General features: G+C 44.3%; 1 protein-coding gene across 2 annotated transcripts in view; it reads right to left on the bottom strand.

Annotated features, from left to right (window-relative positions):
• The window catches only part of ptprr (protein tyrosine phosphatase receptor type R), a 52,413-nt gene that overhangs the window by 7,358 nt on the left and 22,149 nt on the right, over positions 1-22,906 (bottom strand). Inside the window, exons 3-9 of one of the 2 annotated variants that reach the window (XM_033614988.2) lie at positions 12,172-12,285; positions 11,944-12,093; positions 7,170-7,277; positions 5,008-5,130; positions 4,798-4,919; positions 4,582-4,716; positions 951-1,140 (exon numbers count right to left, since the gene is read on the bottom strand). In XM_033614988.2, coding sequence (XP_033470879.2) covers positions 951-1,140; positions 4,582-4,716; positions 4,798-4,919; positions 5,008-5,130; positions 7,170-7,277; positions 11,944-12,093; positions 12,172-12,285 — 942 coding nt within the window. The remainder of the gene's footprint in view (positions 1-950; positions 1,141-4,581; positions 4,717-4,797; positions 4,920-5,007; positions 5,131-7,169; positions 7,278-11,943; positions 12,094-12,171; positions 12,286-22,906) is intronic. The other variant, XM_033614989.2, reaches the window with a different exon arrangement.

Raw genomic sequence — 22,906 nt, 5'->3', positions numbered from 1 at the left:
CACTGCCCTTCCTCCCACCTCCCTCACCACCTGCCTTCAGGACATCAGGAGTTGAATGAGCAGGAACTTCCTGAAGCTCAACAGAAGCAAAACTGAGGCCCTACTCATTGGTTCCAAAAACACCCCGTCCAAAATTCAAAGCACCCACGTGATTAACAGAGAATGCTTCAAATTACAGTAAAATTAAGTACAGTAAGCACAATTTTAACAATTCACAACCAGTAACAGCCAGTGGGTTCCCCGGGTCACTCACTGGGCCCAGTTTTAGAACAATCGAGTATTAAATATCTGGCAATCCTTATTCACCGTTAAGCACAGGTCGGGATCAAAGGACATTACAGTTTCTGATATCCCGTTGGAAACCGATGCTCAACACCTGTACAATGGCTAACAGGATGCTAGTTCACTTGATGCCCATTCTTCTCCACCTTTCCTCGATGTTTACTGATGTTTAAATTTGAAAACCTCGACCTGGCTAGCAGCTAGCTAGCAAGAAGTCAGCAGAAAGAGAGTTTACAGATTACATTACATTATGATTTCCTGCAGCCACACGCCACCACCGTCCAAAGCCAAGCACAAAAACCACCACCAAGACTCGTAAAATTGACATAAGAGCCTGAATTTAGCACAAATTTAGCGGAGCTGGCAGAGAGGCGACTGGAAACGTCCACACTTCTATATCGCGTCATTGTTATGACATGTTCCTATTGTACCTGATATGAGATGAGCTGTTAGGGTGCTGGAGTATCACAGCTGGAATTCAGCTATCTTGTTTTATTTTTGTCTGTTTTTAAGTAGTTCGAAAATACTCTTCAACCAGCCAAATCAAGGTGCTTGGTGGGCGGGACTTGAACCGCCAACCTTGTGTTTCTCAGTGAAGCCATCCTGCATCAACATTTAAATTAAAGAAAAGAGTGAATGTGAAATGAATGATGTGTTTAAGGACTCACAGCGAACTCGGCGTGCAGCTTGTGCGTGTTGATGACGACGTCGCGGAGCTGCTGTCGCGTCAGAGGCCGGCCGGCTGACAGCAGGTACTCCCTGGCCGCCGCCTCCCTGGGGGTTACCACGGCAATGTTGAGCGGCTCCACAGAGCCGAGAGCCGACATGTCCAACACCAGAGAGACGTTAGAGCCACGTCTGGAGGAGAGAGAGGGTGATGGAGGGAGGACAGGGAGGAAGGAAAGAGAAGATAATAATGTTAGAAATGAACAAGGCAAGAAGTTTCTCTTCCTTCCTGTGTTTCATTCATCGAGTTTATTGACCTGTGCTTTGTGGTTTATAACAATGTGTTCTCCACAGTTACTGCGCTGATGAAGTTCAGACTAATATCATCTGGAGTTTACAGACATGACAGTTTTCTAAAAAGTAAATAAAACTTGAGAGGAAAACCACAATTGCTCTCTATCAGACGGAGAGATTCAGGAAATGAGTTACTCATGTCAAGACACATTTATGAGACATTAAATCACATTTACTCTGATGAAATCATGAGTTATTGGGTTAGATAACAGTATGAGAATTACTAAATAAAAACTATGATATAGTAAGTATTTTTTTTAAATAAGATACTTAATCAAAATAAGGACATTTCTCAAGTCAAAACTGATGATATTTATGAGACTTTTATAAACAGGAATTTGAACAAAATTATTAGATTAAATACTTTAAAATAATGAGTTTATCTGAATTAAAATTAGGAGTGAAGGAAAGTTCTTTTTAAACTAAATCAAATTAAATTATCATATGGCTACATTCTTTTATTTGTTTTTAAATTAAATATGAAAATGAACTGAATTAATTCTTTAAAACTAAATTAAATGGTTTTAATTTTTGACCAGGCCCTGGGTGAGCGAATGAAAATGGAAAATGAATGGTTTCATTTTAATAGAGGATCTACTTTTTAAATTAAATTAATTAACTATTAAACTGTTGCATTCATAGCAGGAATTTCTTTTTGACTAAATTAAGATGAATTAAATTAAGTGAATGGTTAAATTTCTATAGAGAATTTATTTTTTTAAGTAAGTTAAAATATCAAATTGTTGAATCAATATATAGAGGATTTTGTTAATTAAATAATAGAATTTCAATATTTTTCAAATTAAATTAAATTAATACATTTACATAAAGCAGGGCTTCTCAAAATTGTTTTATAGATTTTTTTTTTTTGAATTATGATGTTTTAAATTAACATTTTCTAAAACTCCCACGTAGCCCCTGAAGCATTTGAGAAACACTGCTAAAGAGGATTTTTTTCATTTTGTTTATTAAATTGAAATAAATTAAACGGTTGCCTGTAAATGGAGGATTTATTTTTTTTAAAATGTGAATTAAGAAAGTTTGACAGAATTTCAAGTTAAATTCGTTACAGGAACAAAACTGCTGAACTGATTTCAGACGAACAGCGATTTCTGTGCGTGTGTCAGAACAGAAGAAGACGACGACTGAGCAGAAAAGACAAGGTGTGCTTTGGCGGGGTGTGGGTGGTGGACTCTCTCCGTCTGGCTACGTGTCAGCCGGCTTCCTCTCCAGGATGCTGTTACTTCCTATTCGTCTGATTGCTGATTGGCTGCCATCCAGAGTGGACAGCACACACACACACACACACACACACACACACACACACACAGACACCAAGAAAAACATCCTGTTCTCACTCTGAGCCTGAAATCTTCCTTCCCTCTCTTACCTTAAGGATCACAGGGTGTTCTCCACACTTTAACACCCTCACTCTGAACGCTGATGTAACCAGAACAAAATGGCCGCCCAGGTTCAAACCCACAAGTCAACGGAAGAGTTACGAGCAGCAGATAACGGCTAAAGTGCTCGCCGCTGAGCGGAGGTGCAGATAAAGATGTTTTCTTTACTCTTATGAAACTACCTCAGAGGGAGAGTTACGAAAGAGCCGTTAAAGCAACATTCTGAGGTGACATTTTGAAAAATGAGGTCGATTTTATTTTACCAACAAAATCCATGTTTCTCACGCCCAAACTTTGTTTTAAAACTTGTGGAAAATTAAACTTTTAACAGTCCTTCAGCACTGAAAGACGGATTCTGACACTGTGAGAATACTCCACTACGAGCAGAAGTTCTGCTACTTAAAAGTATGTAGTAATTATCAGTGTGTGCCATTTTCCTGCTGTAGATGTTTAAAGTTGAGCTCATTTTAACTCCTTTATATCCTGTCAGGTAGTTTAATCTACAGCGATGCATCATGGTCTATAAGATCATCATCTGTTCATAGCGTGGCCGTCCTGTGAGAAACACACATCTCAAAAAAGTCCCCCCAAAAAAACCTGTTTTCAGCTTTGTGACGACGACTTTTCCAGCTGATCCCAGAGGGTTTTTAAAGAGTTTATTTAGCTCAAGTAGGAGGAGAGTTTCCTCAGCACATAAAGGAACACTCCATCCTTCAGTTAATCACAAACATCAACACATCTGGTTTCCTCCTCTCTTCATGTGCTGCTCAGGTTCATTTTGTTTTGTTGCTTTTCCTTTTTCCCGGCTCAACCAACAGCCTGCCAACACACTTCCCATAATCAGGATGAACTGCCCAAAAATATTTTTGTACCAGGAGGAACCCAGGGCCCTCTGCACCAGGAGGAACCCAGGGCCCTCTGCACCAGGAGGAACCCAGGGCCCTCTGCATCAGGAGGAACCCAGGGCCCTCTGCATCAGGAGGAACCCAGGGCCCTCTGCATCAGGAGGAACCCAGGGCCCTCTGCATCAGGAGGAACCCAGGGCCCTCTGCATCAGGAGGAACCCAGGGCCCTCTGCACCAGGAGGAACCCAGGGCCCACTGCACCAGGAGGAACCCAGGGCCCTCTGCACCAGGAGGAACCCAGGGCCCTCTGCACCAGGAGGAACCCAGGGCCCTCTGCATCAGGAGGAACCCAGGGCCCTCTGCACCAGGAGGAACCCAGGGCCCACTGCACCAGGAGGAACTCAGGGCCCTCTGCACCAGGAGGAACCCAGGGCCGTGATGATTCAATGCACAGAGCCAGTAAAATAACAGGAATTGATCCTTTATTGTAACGTCTGGATGAAAACACACCTGATGATTGTCCGCCATGTTTAGAGACGGAAGTGTGTGAGTGTTTGTGAGTGTTTAGAGAGCAGTAACCTCTAACCTGTAATTGTTGGAGCGGACAGGTGTTGAGCTGCGTACGTGCCGATGAGGAGGCTTTAGACGGAGGTATGTGTGTGCGTGTGAGAGAGTGTGTGTGTGTGTGTGTGTGTGTGTGTGTGTGTTCTGTTTTCATTCTATAGCTCTGAAGTATCTCGTGGATTTACATTCACATAACGAGGCAGGTTTCCTTTATTAACAATGTACACAGAGAACATGAACACGTCCTGAGGCTGTGTGAAGGGAGGCGTCTTCCTCTGTGGTGTTTCTCCTCATGTCGGGAGAAATGGACGTTAGAGCTGCTGTTGAGTGAACACATGACCTCTGACCTTCCAAAGATTAACCTGTTTTGTTCTCGTGTTATCATCATTATGAATAAACGCTGTGTCCAAACTGACTTAGACACACACTGATACACAGAGGGGGCGGAGCTTAAACACCTGTCTTCTTACCTTTCTTGCAGTCCTGCGGCAGGTTTCATCCTGAAGGGGGAGAGGCAGGGCTTTAGCTCGTTAGCGGCTGTCACCGGGGCAACGCTGGCCAGGGGGGCGTGGTTGTTACTGCTGACAATGGGGACGGGGGCGGAGCTAGGAGGAGAGGCGCAGTCAAACATGTGGTTCATATTAATTTATGGGAAGTTTTATGGGACACAATGTCAGCTGACTCACCTGGGCAGAGGGACAACAGGAGGAGCGAGGCGGCGGCAGGGTACGATTGGCGGCGGCTGGGGAATGGGCGTGGCTACAGCTGGAGGGAGCTGGGCTTGGACCATACTTCCTGACGTCACAACCTGGAGAACAAATAAGACTCATTATCAATCAGTCATTTGTATGTTTTATATACATGCTTATGAGCAGAAATAGGCGTCTGATGGCGACCTTGGCGCCCTTTGACTTCTGGGCAGAGTCTGATTGGACAGTCGGGGTCAGGTGGACATCAGGGGGCGGGGCTTTCAGCTGTCTGTCAGAAACCTGAACCTTCTCCTTAAGTCGGTACAAAACCTGCAGATCAGACAGGAGAGAAAAAACTGAGTTCACTTCAAATAAAGATCTGATGACACCTGTGACTGAAAAGAGAAATCCAGGAAGTAGTCATGTCCTGACAAGGCATGTTTAGATTTATGTATAAATACTTCAATACTTTTTATAACTTTTTAACTAACCTCTCTACAGTCTGTTATTTAACACAGATTTATTGGAGAATTTGTCCAATTTTGTTGAATTAAAACAAAATAATTAAAACATTTTCACATTCCTCAGACCAAGGAATCAAAAAGGGTATTGTTTTGGTGTCGGTACTGACGATACCAGCACTACCCAACTCTATGTTTAGCTTTCATGTTTATTTTTGATCAGTAAATAAGTTGTGGAAAAAATAAAATAATTTTAAAAAAAAAATCAATCAATACATTAATATAAAAAAATGATCAATAAATAAAATAATAAAAAAGACATTTAAAAAAAAAGTTAATATAAATAAACAAAATAATTCTAAAAATAAAGTAATGTGTTGAACATTTTTCCAGCGTCTTGTAGTCACATTTATCGCCAGATAATAACGTCAACTATTTAAAGTTGCGTAGAGAGGAGTGATGTTTTAACGACATAATTAAGATCTGTGAGACAAATAATTGCTGTCTGGAGCTGCAGCAATAAATCATTTAGTTGTCAACTATTAAATCAATCACCAACTAAATTTACAATTGATTAATCAGACTGAGTAATCTTTAAAGAAACATCAAAATTGTCTAAATTAAATGTGAATATTTTCTGGTGTATTTCCTCCTCTGTGACAGTTCACTGAACATCTTTGGGTCGTTGATGAAACAAGACATTTGAAGACGTCGTCTTTGACTTTGGGAAACACTGAGGCCAAAAACTAAACAATAAATCAAGACAATAAACAACAGAATAATTGACAATAGAAATAATTTTTCTCTTCAAATAGTTGCAGCCCTGATAGTGTCAGGTAATTCTACTCACACTAATTATTATCAAAAATAATATGCAACACATAAAGCTCATTTTTCCCCTTTTTAAATAAAGATTTTGTCTTATTGCTGCAACTTTCTAGTCTTGAAAAACTTCATGTGTAGTTGTTTGTGTCGTCTTTAAATTGTGTCTGTGTTCTTTCAGTTTTGCTTTGTGAAGCTCTCTGGGCGTGACGGTGTCTGGGTTACATATCCACAGGTTTATATGAGTAGAATACCAACGATCTGCTGTTAGAAGGCTGCAATAAAACAATGATTCAGATATTTTATGGCAATTATAATGTTTCATTTGTTCCTAATATTTCCACTCTTGGAAACTCCAGACTGTTGAAAGGTTTTATGATGTTTTATGGGACAGGAGGGAAACTTGAAACTCCCCTGAATGTTGTTTTTACGAATTTCTCTGAACACGTTGACCTGATTTCACAGATCAGTAAAAACACAGCTCAGAGACACACAAGAAGAATTAAAGAGTGACTGTGAAACTACTGCTTCCTTCATATGATTTGAGGATGAACGGCTGAAGTGTGAGTAGAGAATAAAATCGCAGAGAAAGGATAAAAATATGTTTTAATTCAGATTCATTTATCTGTAAATAGATCAGTTCTTTAATGCAGGTCTGAGAAACACTGTAATAATTACATGAACTGAATCCCCGTCTGCTTTCTCTGTACAAGTGCTCCCTCCTGTGGGAGACACGTCACACTGCAACTGATACAGGAAATAAAATCTGACTGTTTAATTATAATAAACTGAATTATTAACATTAAAATATCTTTTATAAATGTGAATATTCATTACTTTTATTTTGTGGTTTACAGCTGATATAATCATGTGAATAAAGGCTCATACATCAGCGTGTGTGTGTGTGTGTGTGTGTGTACAGTGTGGCTGGAGGCCAGGACACACTGACCTTTGACCACGGCCACAAATTGGCTAACGGCGGTCTGCTGCCTCAGCCAGTCAGAGCAGCTGGTTTAGCAACGTGTTGCATGATGTCAGTGATTATGCTGATCTGTGTGTGTGTGTGTGTGTGTGTGTGTCGTATACCATCAAGCAGGTGATGACGATGACGAAGACGGTGAAGAAGAGGACGACGGCGTAGAAACCCTCTCTGCTCCACACGTGATCCCTCTGCTCGCCCTGCAGCACGTTCTTCTACAGGAAACAGAGACAACCAGTTTCAAAATAAAGTTTCTGATCGTCCTGGTGTTCAAACACGTCGTTATAAAATCCCAGATGCCTTCGTCCTTCCTGTGGTGAGGAGCAGACATCATCCGTATCAGACATGCCAGCATCACTAACAGACGTGCACGCTCACGTGGCGCCATGTTTATAAAGATGTAATGGTGCAAGACACTGGAAACCACTTCAAGATTTCTACATATTCAGACGAACAGTTCAGTGAAGGCCCAGTTTTTCCTCTCATTGTTCTCATAAGTCACTGAGACAGTGTTGTACAACTCCAGGTATTCAGACACCAACACCATCAGCTCCTCCATCTTGTCTTCCTGCGTCCACGACGCCTGCCCCCTTCTGTTCGATCGTCCAAAGCCAGGTGGATACCACCAGAAGTTTAACACAGTGACGTCTGTGCGGTGCAGTGTAGGCAGCAACTGCTTCACACTCCTACTGCCACGTCTGAAACCTCCTCCTCTCTGCCACCTTCCCTCTGTGTGAAGCAGCTTAAAGGTGACGGAGCGCATAAATTAGCATTAAAGTAGAGCTTGTTATAAAAAAAAAAGTGCCAGGGGAGGAAGGGAAGTCCCACATGTCATCAAATCCTAGAAACATCCCTGTGTACATGTGCGAGGCCTCTGACCTCCTGTCAGTTTGCAAAAGTTGAGTATCCCTGCTGTGGGCGAACACCTCAGGTCAGCCTGACACCAAATGACTTCTAAAGTGACGTCACTGTCACAGACGAGGGATGCCTCTGTCAAGACATTTTCCCAACAGTTAATGAGCCCATGACCAGCGGTGTAGTGGAGGGTACACGCACCTCTTTCAATCAGCCAAAAGCAGCTGGAAAATATTGTGATACATATCCACTTCCTCTTTGTTAACCGACCCATCTACCTACAGTAGTGATCATAAGTGCAAGTGCCATGAGAGGTGAAACATCTTCAAGAAACACAAGGACGTCCAGCTGCACTTCTGATCACCATGACCTGGATGACTGAGAATCTTCACCACAACATCTACCTAGTAGTTTTGTGTAAGGTGGTCTTTTTCTCATCTCTGTGTCCCAATAAAATCAAATATATTAAATACTATCTTAAGTTTTTAAGTCTTGGTTCCTCTGGGTTTTGTAAAGGGCTATAGAAATAAATGTTGATTGGTTCATGCAAACAGTGAAGTTAAATCACTCACACCAAGTCTCATTCATGAAATGTTAATAAATCTGCGAGTAAATTTGCACATAAAAAAACCTAAAAACCTACTCCAGATTCATGAAAGCTGCAGAAAACTCTGATTTGATTGTAGGCACATGTGTATCAGTGTGTATCACTGCTTCCAATCAGTTGTAAACTGATGAACAGCCAGTGGCCGCTATATATGGACAATTACAGGTGTGTGTTACAGGTAAGGACAGGTGCCTCCTGTTGACCTGCGAACATGGAGCAAATAAAGAGAGATAGAAAGAAAAACTTTTCCGACGCTGAGACCGAAGTTATTTTAGGTAATGTGGGGTTGAGAAATACATTTCGTTTTCTTCTGTTAGTGGTGTGACAGGGACAGGTAAATCAAAGGCCGTTAACTTCATGTCCTCTGTTGTAAGAACCATTTAAGAAGTTAAACAAAAATGGTTCGACATGAAACTTGATGCAAAAAAACGCACAAGTACACACAAAAAGCTACAGGAGGCTCCGCCCACTCTCAGCTCCCTGCCGCAGACGAGCGCGTTGCTTACATCATCAGAGAGAACTCTCTGTCAGTTTGTCCTCAGCCTCAGCATCGTTTGTCACTGTTGTGAAATCAACCCACCATTAAAACATCTTAATACAGGCAGTCTGATGTCGGCAGCAACCCACCGTTTAACAACAAGTCAGACAGTCTGGTGTAAATCACACCGTCTCCCTCCAACTCTCTGACTGTCTTTTTAAACCAAAACTGAATTTGAAATAATGTTTACGTCTCACATATCGCGTCTGTAATAATTAAATTAAACAAAAATGACATTCAGTTTGGGGCTGTGGTGCGTCAAGAGCGCAAAGGAGGAGCGCGCTGCTCAGAGTTTTCCAGGATTGTATTAAGTCAATTTAAATAACTCATTCACGTTTTTAAGAAACCTGATCTGAAGCTTAAACCTGCTCAATTCCAACTTATTTATCTAAATGTGTTATATTTCTAATCTTTTGTCATGTTTAAAGGAGCTATATGTAAGAAATCTGAAGCAAATAGTCGTAAAATCCTCCTAATATGTCACAGAGACTAAGGAATAATGTTCATATAACATACTGATCTCACTGACAACAATAGTACAGCCAGAATATTCACATTTAAGAAAAACTTTTACGGTCCGCAAATCATGTTTATGTTTTGAATTTGTGTTTTGGCCTGTTGCGCCACCCACCACCGTCTACCAGTCACGCAGTCAGTAGAGTCTCAGCATCAGTTACAGTTACGACTGAGCTACAATGGCTGACGGTGCGACTAAACCCAAACGACCTCGTTATGATTCCCAAAAACGCCAAGACAAAACTCGAGGCAAAGCGAGGGTCTATATAGGAGATGCTTTTGAACGGTGGAGACGGTTGAAAGCGGAGAAGAATTTGAAATCGGATGTTTAAGTGGCTACTCTTCTCCTCGACAGGTAAGCTTTAGCCAAAGTTGGCTAACTAGCATCATAGCTAGACGGGGATGGACATTTCGAATACTTTCAACTGTTATTCATTTTCGATCACACATTGTAGCCCGTGTGCAGGTGGGTCATCGACCCGACTGTTTTTTTTGAGAAACAAACAGCACGGCAAGCAGCATTAGCAGTGTCCCGGTACATAGCATTAGCAGCCGGCTCCTCCTCCGCTGTATCCTGGCAGCAGCGTTAGCAGTAGGGCTGCCACGATTAGTCGACTAATCGATGACTAATCGACTATTAAAATAATCGGTGACTATTTTAGTAGTCGACTAATCGGTTTGAGTCATTTTACATAGAAAAGTACTATAAAAGTACCCAAAATACTCTGACTGCAGCTTCTTACGTTCAGATATTGGCAGCTTTACACACTCTCCCATGACAGTGAACTAAAACCCTTTGGCGTGAGCATGAAACAAGACATTAGATGACGTAATTTTGGGGTTTGGGCCAGACAGACCGACATTTTTCAACATTTTAACACATTTTTCGATGAAATGATTAGTTGACTAATTGAAGAAATAATCGACAGATTAGTCGACAATGAAAATAGTCATTAGTGGCAGCCCTAATTAGCAGTGTCCCGGTACATAGCATTAGCAGCTGGCTCCTCCTCAGCTGTATCCCGGCAGCAGCGTTAGCAGCAGAAAAGCCGGACTTGCTCAAACGGTCTACTGGAAAACCGAAGATCAAGGACGCGGCGACGCGGCCCTGCCACGGCAGCCGCCCGTGGGCAAACAAATCAGTCTCCAGCGTGCCGCTGTCCAGCAACCTCGAATCTGTAGGGGAGGGGGGGCGGACATGACTCGCGGCAGTATTTTGAATTTGAGTGCAGTAACCGTTTTGGCCACATTCTTATATATGGCGCGTTTCAAAGGCATCTGTCTGTTGTGAAGACAAAAGAGCACAATATGAAACTAGAAAAGCAGTCAGAGTGCAGACCTCCGCCAAGCAGGTGATATCCCCTCCCCCTCTGCATCAGATTTTGCAGCCTGCATCACAATTAGGTTATTTGCATCACTATCATTATTAAGTTATATGTGCCTTCACCATGGAGACACTGTGGTGTATTTATTTCGTTTTTTTGTATTTTTCACTTCCTTTCTTTCCAACACAGAACATTAATTTCAACTTTAGAATTACAACAATATTTAGCAAGTAGAACAAGACGTGCTTTCCGGCCACCAGATGGCGCTATTTTCACTGTCTTTAGAAACTGGAATTGCTGCTGAGGCTGTCAGACGATAGACTTTATTTTTTATTATTTTATCCACTTTGCTTCAACTGATCACCACCAAAATGTTATCATCCGTTCCTTGTCCCATTATCCACCTTTCCTGAAAATTTCATCAAAATCTGTTCATAACTTTTTGAGTTATTTTGCAGACAATCAGACTAGCGCCGGTGAAAACATAACCTTCTTGGCGGAGGTAATGAAACTCATTTCTAATAATGACAAACATTTATGTGCAGTATCTTATTTACACACAAATTTGTTGTGCTCACGTTTCATGAATGAGACCTGCTGTCTTCAGACGTGAGGAGGTGCCACACTTCTATGTTTATTTGTGAAGTGATGAGGGGAGCGACACGCTAAGCGTTTGATTGTGGTGTAATGTCCCTTTAAAGCGGCAGACAGGCCTGTTTCATTGTGTCTGCTCCTGGCTGACGGTCACAGGGAGTCTCTGATGTGTTGCTGTAGCATTATTAGAGAGGAGCTGTCACATGTCTCACTGCAGGACGCACAGTAATAATATTAATACAGCTGCTCTGTTCGTCCTCCAGCTGATCGATGACACTTTAATAGTTCCATTAAACTTTTAGCAGCAGCACTCTGCTCTCTAATAATCACAATCCATCCTCTCCGTCCGTCTCCGCGGGGACTAACGAGGCCGCTTAACGAGCTGCAGTTGCCGTGGAGACCGAGCAGCCCCCCCCTCTCCCACACACACACACACACACACACACCTCAGTGGAGACCTCTGTGATGCCAAAGTGTCCCAGGTGGCGATGAAGGACCCTGACGTTCAGTGACTGGATGACCTCTTCAGCGGGGCGGGGCTCGGAGATCCCCAGCCTATCAGAGGACACGAAGAGCTCGATGCCATTCTTCTTCTCCTGCAAGAGTCAATCAATCACTTTAACAATCAATCAATCAGTCAGAGGAGCGTCATGTTGGAGTGGTGTGTGTCTTACATTCAGCCGGTTGATGTGCACGTGTCCCGGAGGAACGCCCAGCGCTGCCGCTACGCCTTCCCGAAACCAGCGAAGAAGACTGACGTTCAGCCTCCTCACATCCACAGCCAGGTACTGAGACACGGAGAGAGAGACACGTCATGACCTGCTGTTATTTATCACCTAGTATTGTTCAGTGTCTGTTTACAGCTGCTGTGAGACAGTGTTTCCTCTGAGCTGCAGCTTCATCTGGTTTCCTTCGTCTTTACTGGGCAACATTCACGAACACATGTTGAGTGTCATCCCTTCATCCCTCCTCACCCCCCCAACTCCCCCTCCATCCCTCCATCTCTCCTCACCCCCCCAACTCCCCCTCCATCCCTCCATCCCTCCATCCCTCCTCACCCCCTCGACTCCCCCTCCATCCCTCCATCTCTCCTCACCCCCCGACTCCCCCTCCATCTCTCCATCCCTCCTCACCCCCCGACTCCCCCTCCATCCCTCCATCTCTCCTCACCCCCCGACTCCCCCTCCATCTCTCCATCCCTCCTCACCCCCCGACTCCCCCTCCATCCCTCCATCTCTCCTCACCCCCCCGACTCCCCCTCCATCTCTCCATCTCTCCTCACCCCCCCGACTCCCCCTCCATCTCTCCATCTCTCCTCACCCCCCCGACTCCCCCTCCATCCCTCCATCCCTCCTCACCCCCCCGACTCCCCCTCCATCTCTCCATCCCTCCTCACCCCCTGACTCCCCCTCCATCCCTCCATTGCTCCTCACCCCCCCGACTCCCCCTCCATCCCTCCTCACCCCCTGACTCCCCCTCCATCCCTCCTCACCCCCCGACTCCCCCTCCATCCCTCCTCACCCCCCCGACTCCCCCTCCATCCCTCCATCCCTACTCACCCCCCCCGACTCCCCCTCCATCTCTCCATCTCTCCTCACCCCCAACTCCCCCTCCATCCCTCCATCTCTCCTCACCCTGACTCCCCCTCCATCCCTCCATCTCTCCTCACCCCCAACTCCCCCTCCATCTCTCCATCCCTGCTCACCCCCCCAACTCCCCCTCCATCCAATCCATCTCTCCTCACCCCCAACTCCCCCTCCATCCCTCCATCTCTCCTCACCCCCAACTCCCCCTCCATCCCTCCATCTCTCCTCACCCCCAACTCCCCCTCCATCCCTCCTCACCCCCCCGACTCCCCCTCCATCCCTCCATCTCTCCTCACCCCCGACTCCCCCTCCATCCCTCCATCCCTGCTCACCCCCAACTCCCCCTCCATCCAATCCATCTCTCCTCACCCCCGACTCCCCCTCCATCCCTCCATCCCTCCTCACCCCCAACTCCCCCTCCATCCCTCCATCTCTCCTCACCCCCAACTCCCCCTCCATCCCTCCTCACCCCCCCGACTCCCCCTCCATCCCTCCATCTCTCCTCACCCCCGACTCCCCCTCCATCCCTCCATCCCTGCTCACCCCCAACTCCCCCTCCATCCAATCCATCTCTCCTCACCCCCGACTCCCCCTCCATCCCTCCATCCCTCCTCACCCCCAACTCCCCCTCCATCCCTCCATCCCTCCTCACCCCCAACTCCCCCTCCATCCAATCCATCTCTCCTCACCCCCGACTCCCCCTCCATCCCTCCATCCCTCCTCACCCCCAACTCCCCCTCCATCCCTCCATCGCTCCTCAACTCACTGTCTCCCCCTCCATCCAATCCATCTCTCCTCACCCTGAACCCCCTCCATCACTCCTCACCCTGACTCCCCCTCCATCCCTCCATCACTCCTCACCCTGACTCCCCCTCCATCCCTCCATTGCTCCTCAACTCACTGACTCCCCCTCCATCCCTCCATCCCTCCATCCCTCCACCTACTCTTGTTTGGCTCCTCTGGTTTTCCCAACAGTCTCTCAGCTTTCAGCAGAAGTGATACGGAGGCAGGTGAAACACAAACACTAATGACTCATCCTGGATTTTACAGTAATCACAGTGTGTGTGTGTGTGTGTGTGTGTGTGTGTGAAGACGACCCTGAGGGCTTGTAAACACACACAGAGTTGATTGGTTTGTGTTGCTGATGTTGCTCAAAGACACACAGACGCCTTCTTTCCTCCATCACACTGAAGAAGATCGAACTCATGTCAGTCAAACCTTCATGTAAACGTGTAGGTGAAGAGGTTACACCTTCAGGCTCCGCCTCCTGTAACTGTAATGTTAGTCTTGTCTTAGTCGTGACCTACGGTCTCGTTTGGACTGTGCTACACTGCCCAACGCACTCCGGTGGTACTGCTCTGTTTCGTCCATATCCGTGAGCTCTTAGAAAATGTGCAAAAATACGGACGACATGAATGCAGAGTACAAACAGAAGGCTCAGTCTGCGTCTATATACGTGTCTAACTTTAAGCAGAAATTAGCCCTTAAACTCCTCTGTCTCACACAACCAGCTGACAACAGGATGGATTCGTGACCACTGACAGTTTAACACAATGGTCGGCAACCTGCGGCTCCAGAGACACGTGACTCTTTAGCAGCTCTCCACGGACTTCCTGTGGTTTTGACAGCAAAATTACATGGAAACAAATAACTGTTATTGTTTCTATTTTCATTCCTTGTCGTAGGCGTAAAGTAATTCGGACATTCTTCAACTGTTTTGTCAACTAAATACGCATCATACGACTGTGGCCGGGCGCCGTTTCCTCTACAAACATCACTAGCAATGGCTACAGCAATCCTGAGTCTCCAAAGCTAGGCTAGCTGTGGATTCCAAATCCAAACAGGGTGGCCACCTTGTGCTAAAACATATTCATGAATGCTTATTTAGATCTATTAATAATTAATAATGTTGATAAATTTGACTTAAAAGGCTGTATTACCTTTAATATGAGGCTCAAACATGTTGAGCAGCTCCGGACAGATTTTTTTATTTTTTATTTTTGGCCAAAAATGGCTCTTTTGATAGTCAAGGTTGGCGACCCCTGGTTCAACATGATGGACGCAGCCACCGTGATGTCACCCACTGGTTTGGGGAGTAATGTTCTGAAGCCTTGGGTCTGACATTATGGCCGACGTTTTAGGATTTTAGAGCCAGAAGTGACCGTACAAACGGTTTCTCCTGATGGAGCTACGCTAACAGTTTCCCTCTGCTTCCAGTGTTTGTGCTAAGCTAAGCTAAACATGTCCTGACTCTGTCTCTGAGAACAGATGAAGCTGGTATTGATCATCCTGTCCAACTGTGAGCGAGACAAAAAAACATCAAGTCTGACGTCTGCAGCTCAAACACACTGACTGCTGCTGCTCTGTGTGTGTGTGTGTGTGTGTGTGTGTGTGTGTGGGCGGCTGTTTGCTAATGGCTAAAACAACAACATGTTCTGTTGCCACTTAATTCAATATCAGGAACAATAAACCACAGACACACACACACACACACACACACACACACACTGATGTTATTATCAGTCTGCCTCTGGTCACAGTTTGTTCTGTTAAACAAACTCTTATTTTTATGTCTCACACTGGAAATAAAATCCTGTGGAACAAACAAACAGAGCAGCGCTCACCTGCAGTCTGAAAAGCAACTAAAATAATGTTTTATTATTAATATTTGTTGGTTGATTTCTACATTAATCAGTCATTCAGTCAATAACGTGTCAGAAAACTATTTAAAAAATGCTCCCAAAAAACCAAGATGTTGTCTTCTAGTCCGACCAACAGTCCAAAACCCAAAAATATTCAGTTTACTGTCATAAAACACAAAGAAAACAAAAAACTCAACTGCAAATCAAACAATTTAAGCAACTAAAAGCCATTTAAACAGTTTAATATAACCTACAAGCAAAGAAATCAACCAATTAAAGAAACAATCCAAAGGATCAAAACACAAACTAGAAAAATACCACAGCCGATGAATAATAATAACAAAAACAACTAAACAACCTTACCAAGTAAACATGTAAACATTGTTGATCCTCCCCGTCGACCACAGGAAGCTTTCACTCAATGAACACAGAGAACAGCAGAGAGAGAGAGAGAGAGAGAGAGAGAGAGAGAGAGAGAGAGAGAGAGAGAGAGGCTGGCCGCCTGTCAGTCAGAGCTCAGGGACTTTTCGCTCCATTTCCTGATCTAATCATTCCCTGATCTGTGATTGGCTTACAGCTCAACCTGCCACCTGATTGGCTGTCGTCCAGGTAATGCCATTATCCCGCTGTGCTTCCTGTTAGGATCAGGTGCTATTTATGTCCAGCACACACACACACACACAGTAATAGCCAGTAATTAGCTGATAGCCCTCGGGGCAGAGGGGGCAGTGGGAGAAAGGGGTGAGTGGGTGCAAAATTGTCAATATAAATTATATAAATATATCAAATGTTTAGAGAATAACGAAATAAATAAAGAACTGGTCCAAAATTCCCATTGAAATAAAAATTAGACATGATAGTGCAGAAAATTAATCAAAAATCGACTTAAGCTGCACCGATTCTCCCTTTGTTGGCCTTCTGATTGGTCTGCTGACCCACCAACCAGAGTGCTCCTCCCCATAGCAACAGTTGCTAATGTACTGGGGTTCAACGCGGATAAATCAGTGATTTATATTATTCTAACATGGTTAAAAGGTGTGCTTGGGGTGTCTAATATGTGATGTGATCCAGCAATGTTACGCTAGCTACAGACTGTTGTTAGCTCACTATGCTAACCTGTTGGGCAGGCCTCAGACAGGCCCGGCTCGTATTAGACGTTAACTTGCTGGCAACATTAACGTTTGTAGAGGACAATATTCCTATTTATATAACATCAGCTAACTATTACTGTGGTGTTAAACTTGTAAACACTCTCAATATAACGTTAACGTCGGGCGAGAGAGCTAGCAACTGCGGGGGGACAGCTCACGTTAGTGGCCATGGTTACCGTCGGACATCGGAACAAAACAAGGATTTTCACCAGTTTTCGGATATGTCATGTAATGTCCGTTCACTCAACTGTAGCCACGTTTGGATCCAACGTTTTGGACAGAATGATCGATTCTATTTGAATTACGAGAAAGTTAAATCTCCCGGTACTTTCCATTGTGTCCTATGGGAATGAACCCCTGCGAGACTAGTTTTGTCGAACCCAGCAACAGTAACCAAGGAGGGCGGGTCTTGACGAAGGTGAATTAGCTGATTAATCAATTAGTTGACTGACAGAAAATTCATCCACAGCTATTTTGATAATTAGTTAACTTTTCTACGCAAAAATATTTTCTGGTTACAGACGCTCATTTGCTGTTTTTCTTTGTCATATACGACAATTAATTTATCTCAAATTAATCTCAAAGTTTTGGACTGTCAGACAAAACAAACGGAGACGTCACTGTGGCCTCTGAGAAACTGACAATATAATTTTTTAAACCATTAATTGCGGAAATAATCAGCAGACTCATTGATAATAAAAATAATTGCTAGTTACAACAGAGTTGAAACAGCATCAACCCTGGCGCTGTGAGCAAGATCTGAAAACGCACCCACCTCTGCTCAAAAATACAATAAAACAAAAAATAAAGCTGAATTTTGGACAGTTAGAGGCAGTGCCAGCGCTTGGCTTGTTCCCCAAACATATAATTTATTACTCATACTTTTGATAAGTAATATTAATTTACTTATTACTCCCTGCCAAGAGTTATTCACTGCACTACTCCGAAACTCAACTGTGCCCCTCTGTGTGAATGTCAGGGTAATCTCTGTAAGCACAACTGAGGCCAGATAGATAGCAAATTATTTTCTACGTAAGGATCTTCCGTTGCCTGTGAACGGCAAGGATCTGTCTGAGAGTTGGAGAGTCAATTGTCGTGATAGGCAACATTTCATTTCTTTTAGTTAGTTTAGTTTTCTTTAGTTCTTTGTCAGTTTTGATCTGCAGCTGTCTGCGATTAAAATCCAGGTTTGATTTTGTTTGCTGGGCTACAGCCAACTACCACGGCTAAAGAGGGCTCACCTTTAGTGAGGTGTGTTTCCACGAGCTTTACATAGCTGTGCTGTTGGTCGTAGTCTGTGTTGTAGACAGTTTGAGGTCAAGTTTTTCTCAGTGGAAAGGGTCTTAGTACCTCCACCTGGAACAACCATGCACTTGTCATCTTTCTTCCTGACAAAATCAAAGTAACTAAGTAAGTAAGTATATTTCCAGCTGCTGAATGTCAGCGTTTCCATTTTTCCAAGCTAGCCTTCTGCTTTGTGACATGTGACATGCACAGTGCGACGAATACGAAAATTAATCTGAGGATGCGACTGATTGTTGGATTATAAATCAGCAGGTGGGTGACAACAAAACTGAGGTTGTCAGAAGCTGACATTGGGTGAGAGGCAGGGTTCACCCTGGACCAGACTATCACGGGGCTGACACATAAGCCCCTTTTACACTGCCAGATTTTCCGCGAATGTTGGGCCGTTTTGCCGGCAAGCTGCGAGCGTTTAGACACACAGAGCTGGATTGGCGAGTTGATCCAAGGTGCCCAATTTTCCTCCTCGTAGGGTAGACATATTGGTGGAACCCTTTTAGTTTAAACAGACCGAGGCGGCCTTCCTCAACAGGAGGGGCTGTTGATGACTTGTGGGAGGAGCTGTTGATGACACCGCACGTGCGAGCCACTGGCGGTGGATAAACAGGAAACAGCTGATAGCAGGAATTAGCGAGCAGCTAGTAGCAAGAGGGAAACACAAACCTGACAGACACTGTAAAGATGAGCAACTGGGGAGACAAGGAATTGCGCGCCCTCCTTGTCCTCGCAAACGAAGAGGCCATTAACCGTCAGATGACGGGGACGGTGAAGAACGGGCCGACTTACGAGAGAATCACCGAAGGACTGACCAGCCGCGGCTTCCCTCCCACGTCACTGTTTACGTCACACGCTGAGCTACACGTTTTGTTACTTGCTCACGCCCCCCATTGCCCCGAAAAAGGCGCATTCTGTATAAACAAAAGCAGGTAGGCGGCATTTTGCTGCACTCCCCGATTTTGTTTTTATACTGCCAATGCTGAAAAAACACTGATTGGGCTTTCCTGCAAATTTGCACAACTCCTGTTTAAAAAGGGCTACAAAGACAGACAACCATTCACACTCACATTCACACCTACGGCCAATTTAAAGTCACCAATTAACCTGCATGTCTCTGGACTGTGGGAGGAAGCTGGAGCACCTGGAGGAAACCCACGCTGACACAAGGAGAACATGCAAACTCCACACAGAAGGGCTCCTCCACCCTGGATTCGAACCAGGAACCCTCTTGCTGTGAGGCGACAGTGCTAACCACTGCATCATTGTGCTGCCCCATTTTAACTTCATAGAGTTCTTTTGGTCAGTTCCTTTATTGATCAGCTTTTAGCATTTCTGATTAACCACGACCAAACTATCACTACTGTACATTTCACTGGGCAGGTCTAAGTCCTCACCATCTCTAAATTACACAAAAATCAGAGTTTGCTTCAGAGAGCGGAGCATAATCCAGAGTCATGAGGCAGAGCGACTGGCTGACACACGTAAAGATATTTATATATGTTTCTATGAGACATTTTATTGAATCAGCCAGAGCAATGAGATTACTGCAAGCAAGTCATTTCTTGCAGCGTGTCAGCTGTGCAGCCTCTCTTCAGAGCGCTGACGGGAAAAACGTGAGCGCCACGTGCAACATCCAGCTCAATGAGATCACTCTCGCACACACACACATGCAAACACACAGCTGAATGAGTGGGTTGACGTGAGGTTAGATTATTCACGCTTGTGTTGGTTCCTTTGAGAAAGAATGGCTCCAGTTCAGAGCGGAGCAGGCTCAATAATCTCTAATCCGACATGAAATATTCCCTTTATTTAGTAAGTGAGTGTGGAATATTTTACTAATTTATACTGCAGTAACATCACCGTCATCATCACAGCTTCATCGCAACACAAATATGGTAAATTAATTGGTTACAGCAACCAGAGGCTTTTTACAGGAGTTGCTGGTTGCTCTAAAACTAAAATTCTTTTTGCAAATACACTAATATGTTGAAAAAATAAAACGTTAAAATGTGTGTTTATACAGGAAACAGATGAAGCTGCAGTGGTATCACAGCCTCCTGGATGAATCATGATTCTCTCTGTGGGTTTGAAGTGGCGTCAAAGTTCCCTCCACTAGCAGACGTAACACACACCGCTGACATGAATAATTTAATAGTTTCACACACACACACACACACACGCAGTTTGGGTAGTGTGTAGGCTGAGATTTGAACTTGAGCACAGCGAACCCGCCTGCTGCTGCTTTCATGCTGCATGTTTAAATATTTGCTTTGTGGCTTTCACTGGCACAAATACACAGATCTGCAGGTAACGCAGCAACAGTCACCGCAGATATGAAAAATAATCACCACCCTGTGGTTGTATGACTCCGCCCACCAGTCCAGTGTCTCTGACAGTCTCCATCCATGTCAGTGAAAACATGGATGCTTCACACACAGAAGATCTATACAATCAGCACAGTTTCAAGATTAGAGTCACCAATTCAGTATCTGACCAAATGTCTCCCCTTCTGTTCCTGCGATATGACGTTAAAACATGATGATGTCACAGTCAAGCTGACCTTTGACCTTTGGACCTTCATCATTTTGTCCTGTTAGACATTTGTGTCAAGAGTTGTCTGAATTAACGTATGAATTCTTGAGTTATGGCCAAAACATGTCTTGTAAGGTCACACTGACCTTTGACCACAAAATTGTAATCAATTCATTATTGAGTCCAAGTGGACGTTTGTGCCAAATTAAAAAAATCCCTCAAGGTATTCTTGAGATATTGCATTCAGGAGAACAAGAAATATGTGAGGTCACGCTGACCTTGACCTTTGACAAAAAAAAAAAATCCAATCAGTTCATTGTTGAGTTCAAGTATACCTTTGTGCCAAAGTTGAAGAAATTCACTCAAGGAGTTCTTGAGATACTGTGTTCACAATGATGGGACAGACAAGGATACGGACATGGACGGACAATGCCAAAAAGAGAACTCCACAGATCTAGCACTGCACTCATATAATGCTGTCAGGCTGCTTTCACACCTGCCCTGTTTGGTTCGGTTCAATCAAACTCAAGTTCGTTTGCCCCCTCAGTGTGGGTCATTTGTGCAGGTGTGAACACACCAAAACAACCGGACCGAGACCTTCTTGAAGAGGTGGTCTCAGTCCGGTTCCAAAGGAACTCTGGTGCGGTTGGTTTGTGGTGAGAAGGTGTTGCGACCTGGATGTGAAGCAACTGCAGTCACATGACACATTGTTTGGGTTAAACATGAGCATGTTACAGTCCTGGAGGATTATTAATGTGCACCTCCTCCTGTACTGCCTTAATATGCACATTCAGCACATCCAATGCATCAAAACTTTGTTTTCTAGTTGGAGCCGCGCCTCGTTTTCAAACTGTGTGCTTTGACTAAAATGAACAATGACAGCAATATAGTCCACAATGAGCAGCGCTAAAATCAACCTGCGTAGTTGTCCCTCCATTGTGACATTAGAAAGTGTCACATTTATCTTGCAAGTGTACTCTTCTTCAACGTTTGCTTTACTTCCTGGATTTTTCCCACATGGAAATTCTGACCAATCAAGAGCAGCTTTCTCACACAAGGCATTTGATCTGGTCCTCTTGTAAATGCTGCCGTGAGAACACGAACCAACTCTAGGCAATTATACAACTTTGGAACAACATGAGTCCCTGATTCAGACCAAAGGAGACGACTCTAGGGCTGAGAGCAGCCTTAGAGACTCGTGATGGACGGTTTGAAATAAAAAAAGACTAAAATCGATGCAGCAGTAAAGCATCTCACCAAAAGCCCACATTTCCAATCATCAGGAGAAAAAACACCTACTAGACTTGAACATCAACAGGTTTTTGGAGATACACAAATATCACAACGCCGACCTGTTCAGGAGGTGGTTAAAGGAATGAGAGACGGAGGATGTGTTCACACTAACCAACGAGTCAGCCACTGTTAAGGAAACCAGCCGTTCCACTGTTCCACATTTTGACACGATGAACAACATGTCAGAGCACGTTAATCAGAGTTTGCACAGCTGCACGTCAACATGAGCATTAATAAAATATTTAAACAGCTCAGTAGGAAAATTGTCTTTTTGGGAACGAGGGCCAAAACCGGAATATTTTGTGCGTGTGAACTCAGAGACTGACGTAGTGACACCTTCTCTCATCAACTGAAATTAAAAAATGAAAGCACAGCTCAGTGTCACTCAGCAGCTCTCAGCTCCACCATTAGTTTTTCATGCTCCAACAAATAACTTCAATCTAACACACACACACATTTGACTACAGTGTGTGTGACAACCAGCTTGCACGTGCTGTGAGAACCTGACAGGAGAGCAAAGGCCACACACACACACACACACTGCAGTGTCTTGCAGGCATGTGGTGTGATGCAGAGATGGGAGGTGACTGGGTACCATCTGGGACTTACACAACCTCTCTGCCTCTCAGCTTCCACACAAACACATTAGATTCTGTTAGATTAGAAGGGAATATACAACGACTGATAACGAGTTATTACAGATCAGAAGATAGGATGTGTGCTTGGAGTACATTTTGTAAAAACAGAAAAATAATCCAGTTAGTGACACGGCTGCAACTGATAATGATTCATGAGAAAATGAAATCAGCCTCTGCTGTTGGTGAATGTGATCTTATGTCTTCTTATGTCATCGTCAATAAGGTGAAAACTCAACAATATTGGTGCATCCCTAATAAACATGAAATC

The sequence above is a fragment of the Epinephelus lanceolatus genome, chromosome 23 (genome assembly GCF_041903045.1).
Source record: "Epinephelus lanceolatus isolate andai-2023 chromosome 23, ASM4190304v1, whole genome shotgun sequence".
Lineage (NCBI taxonomy): Eukaryota > Metazoa > Chordata > Actinopteri > Perciformes > Serranidae > Epinephelus > Epinephelus lanceolatus.
This window is presented reverse-complemented; position numbering and strand designations above follow the sequence as displayed.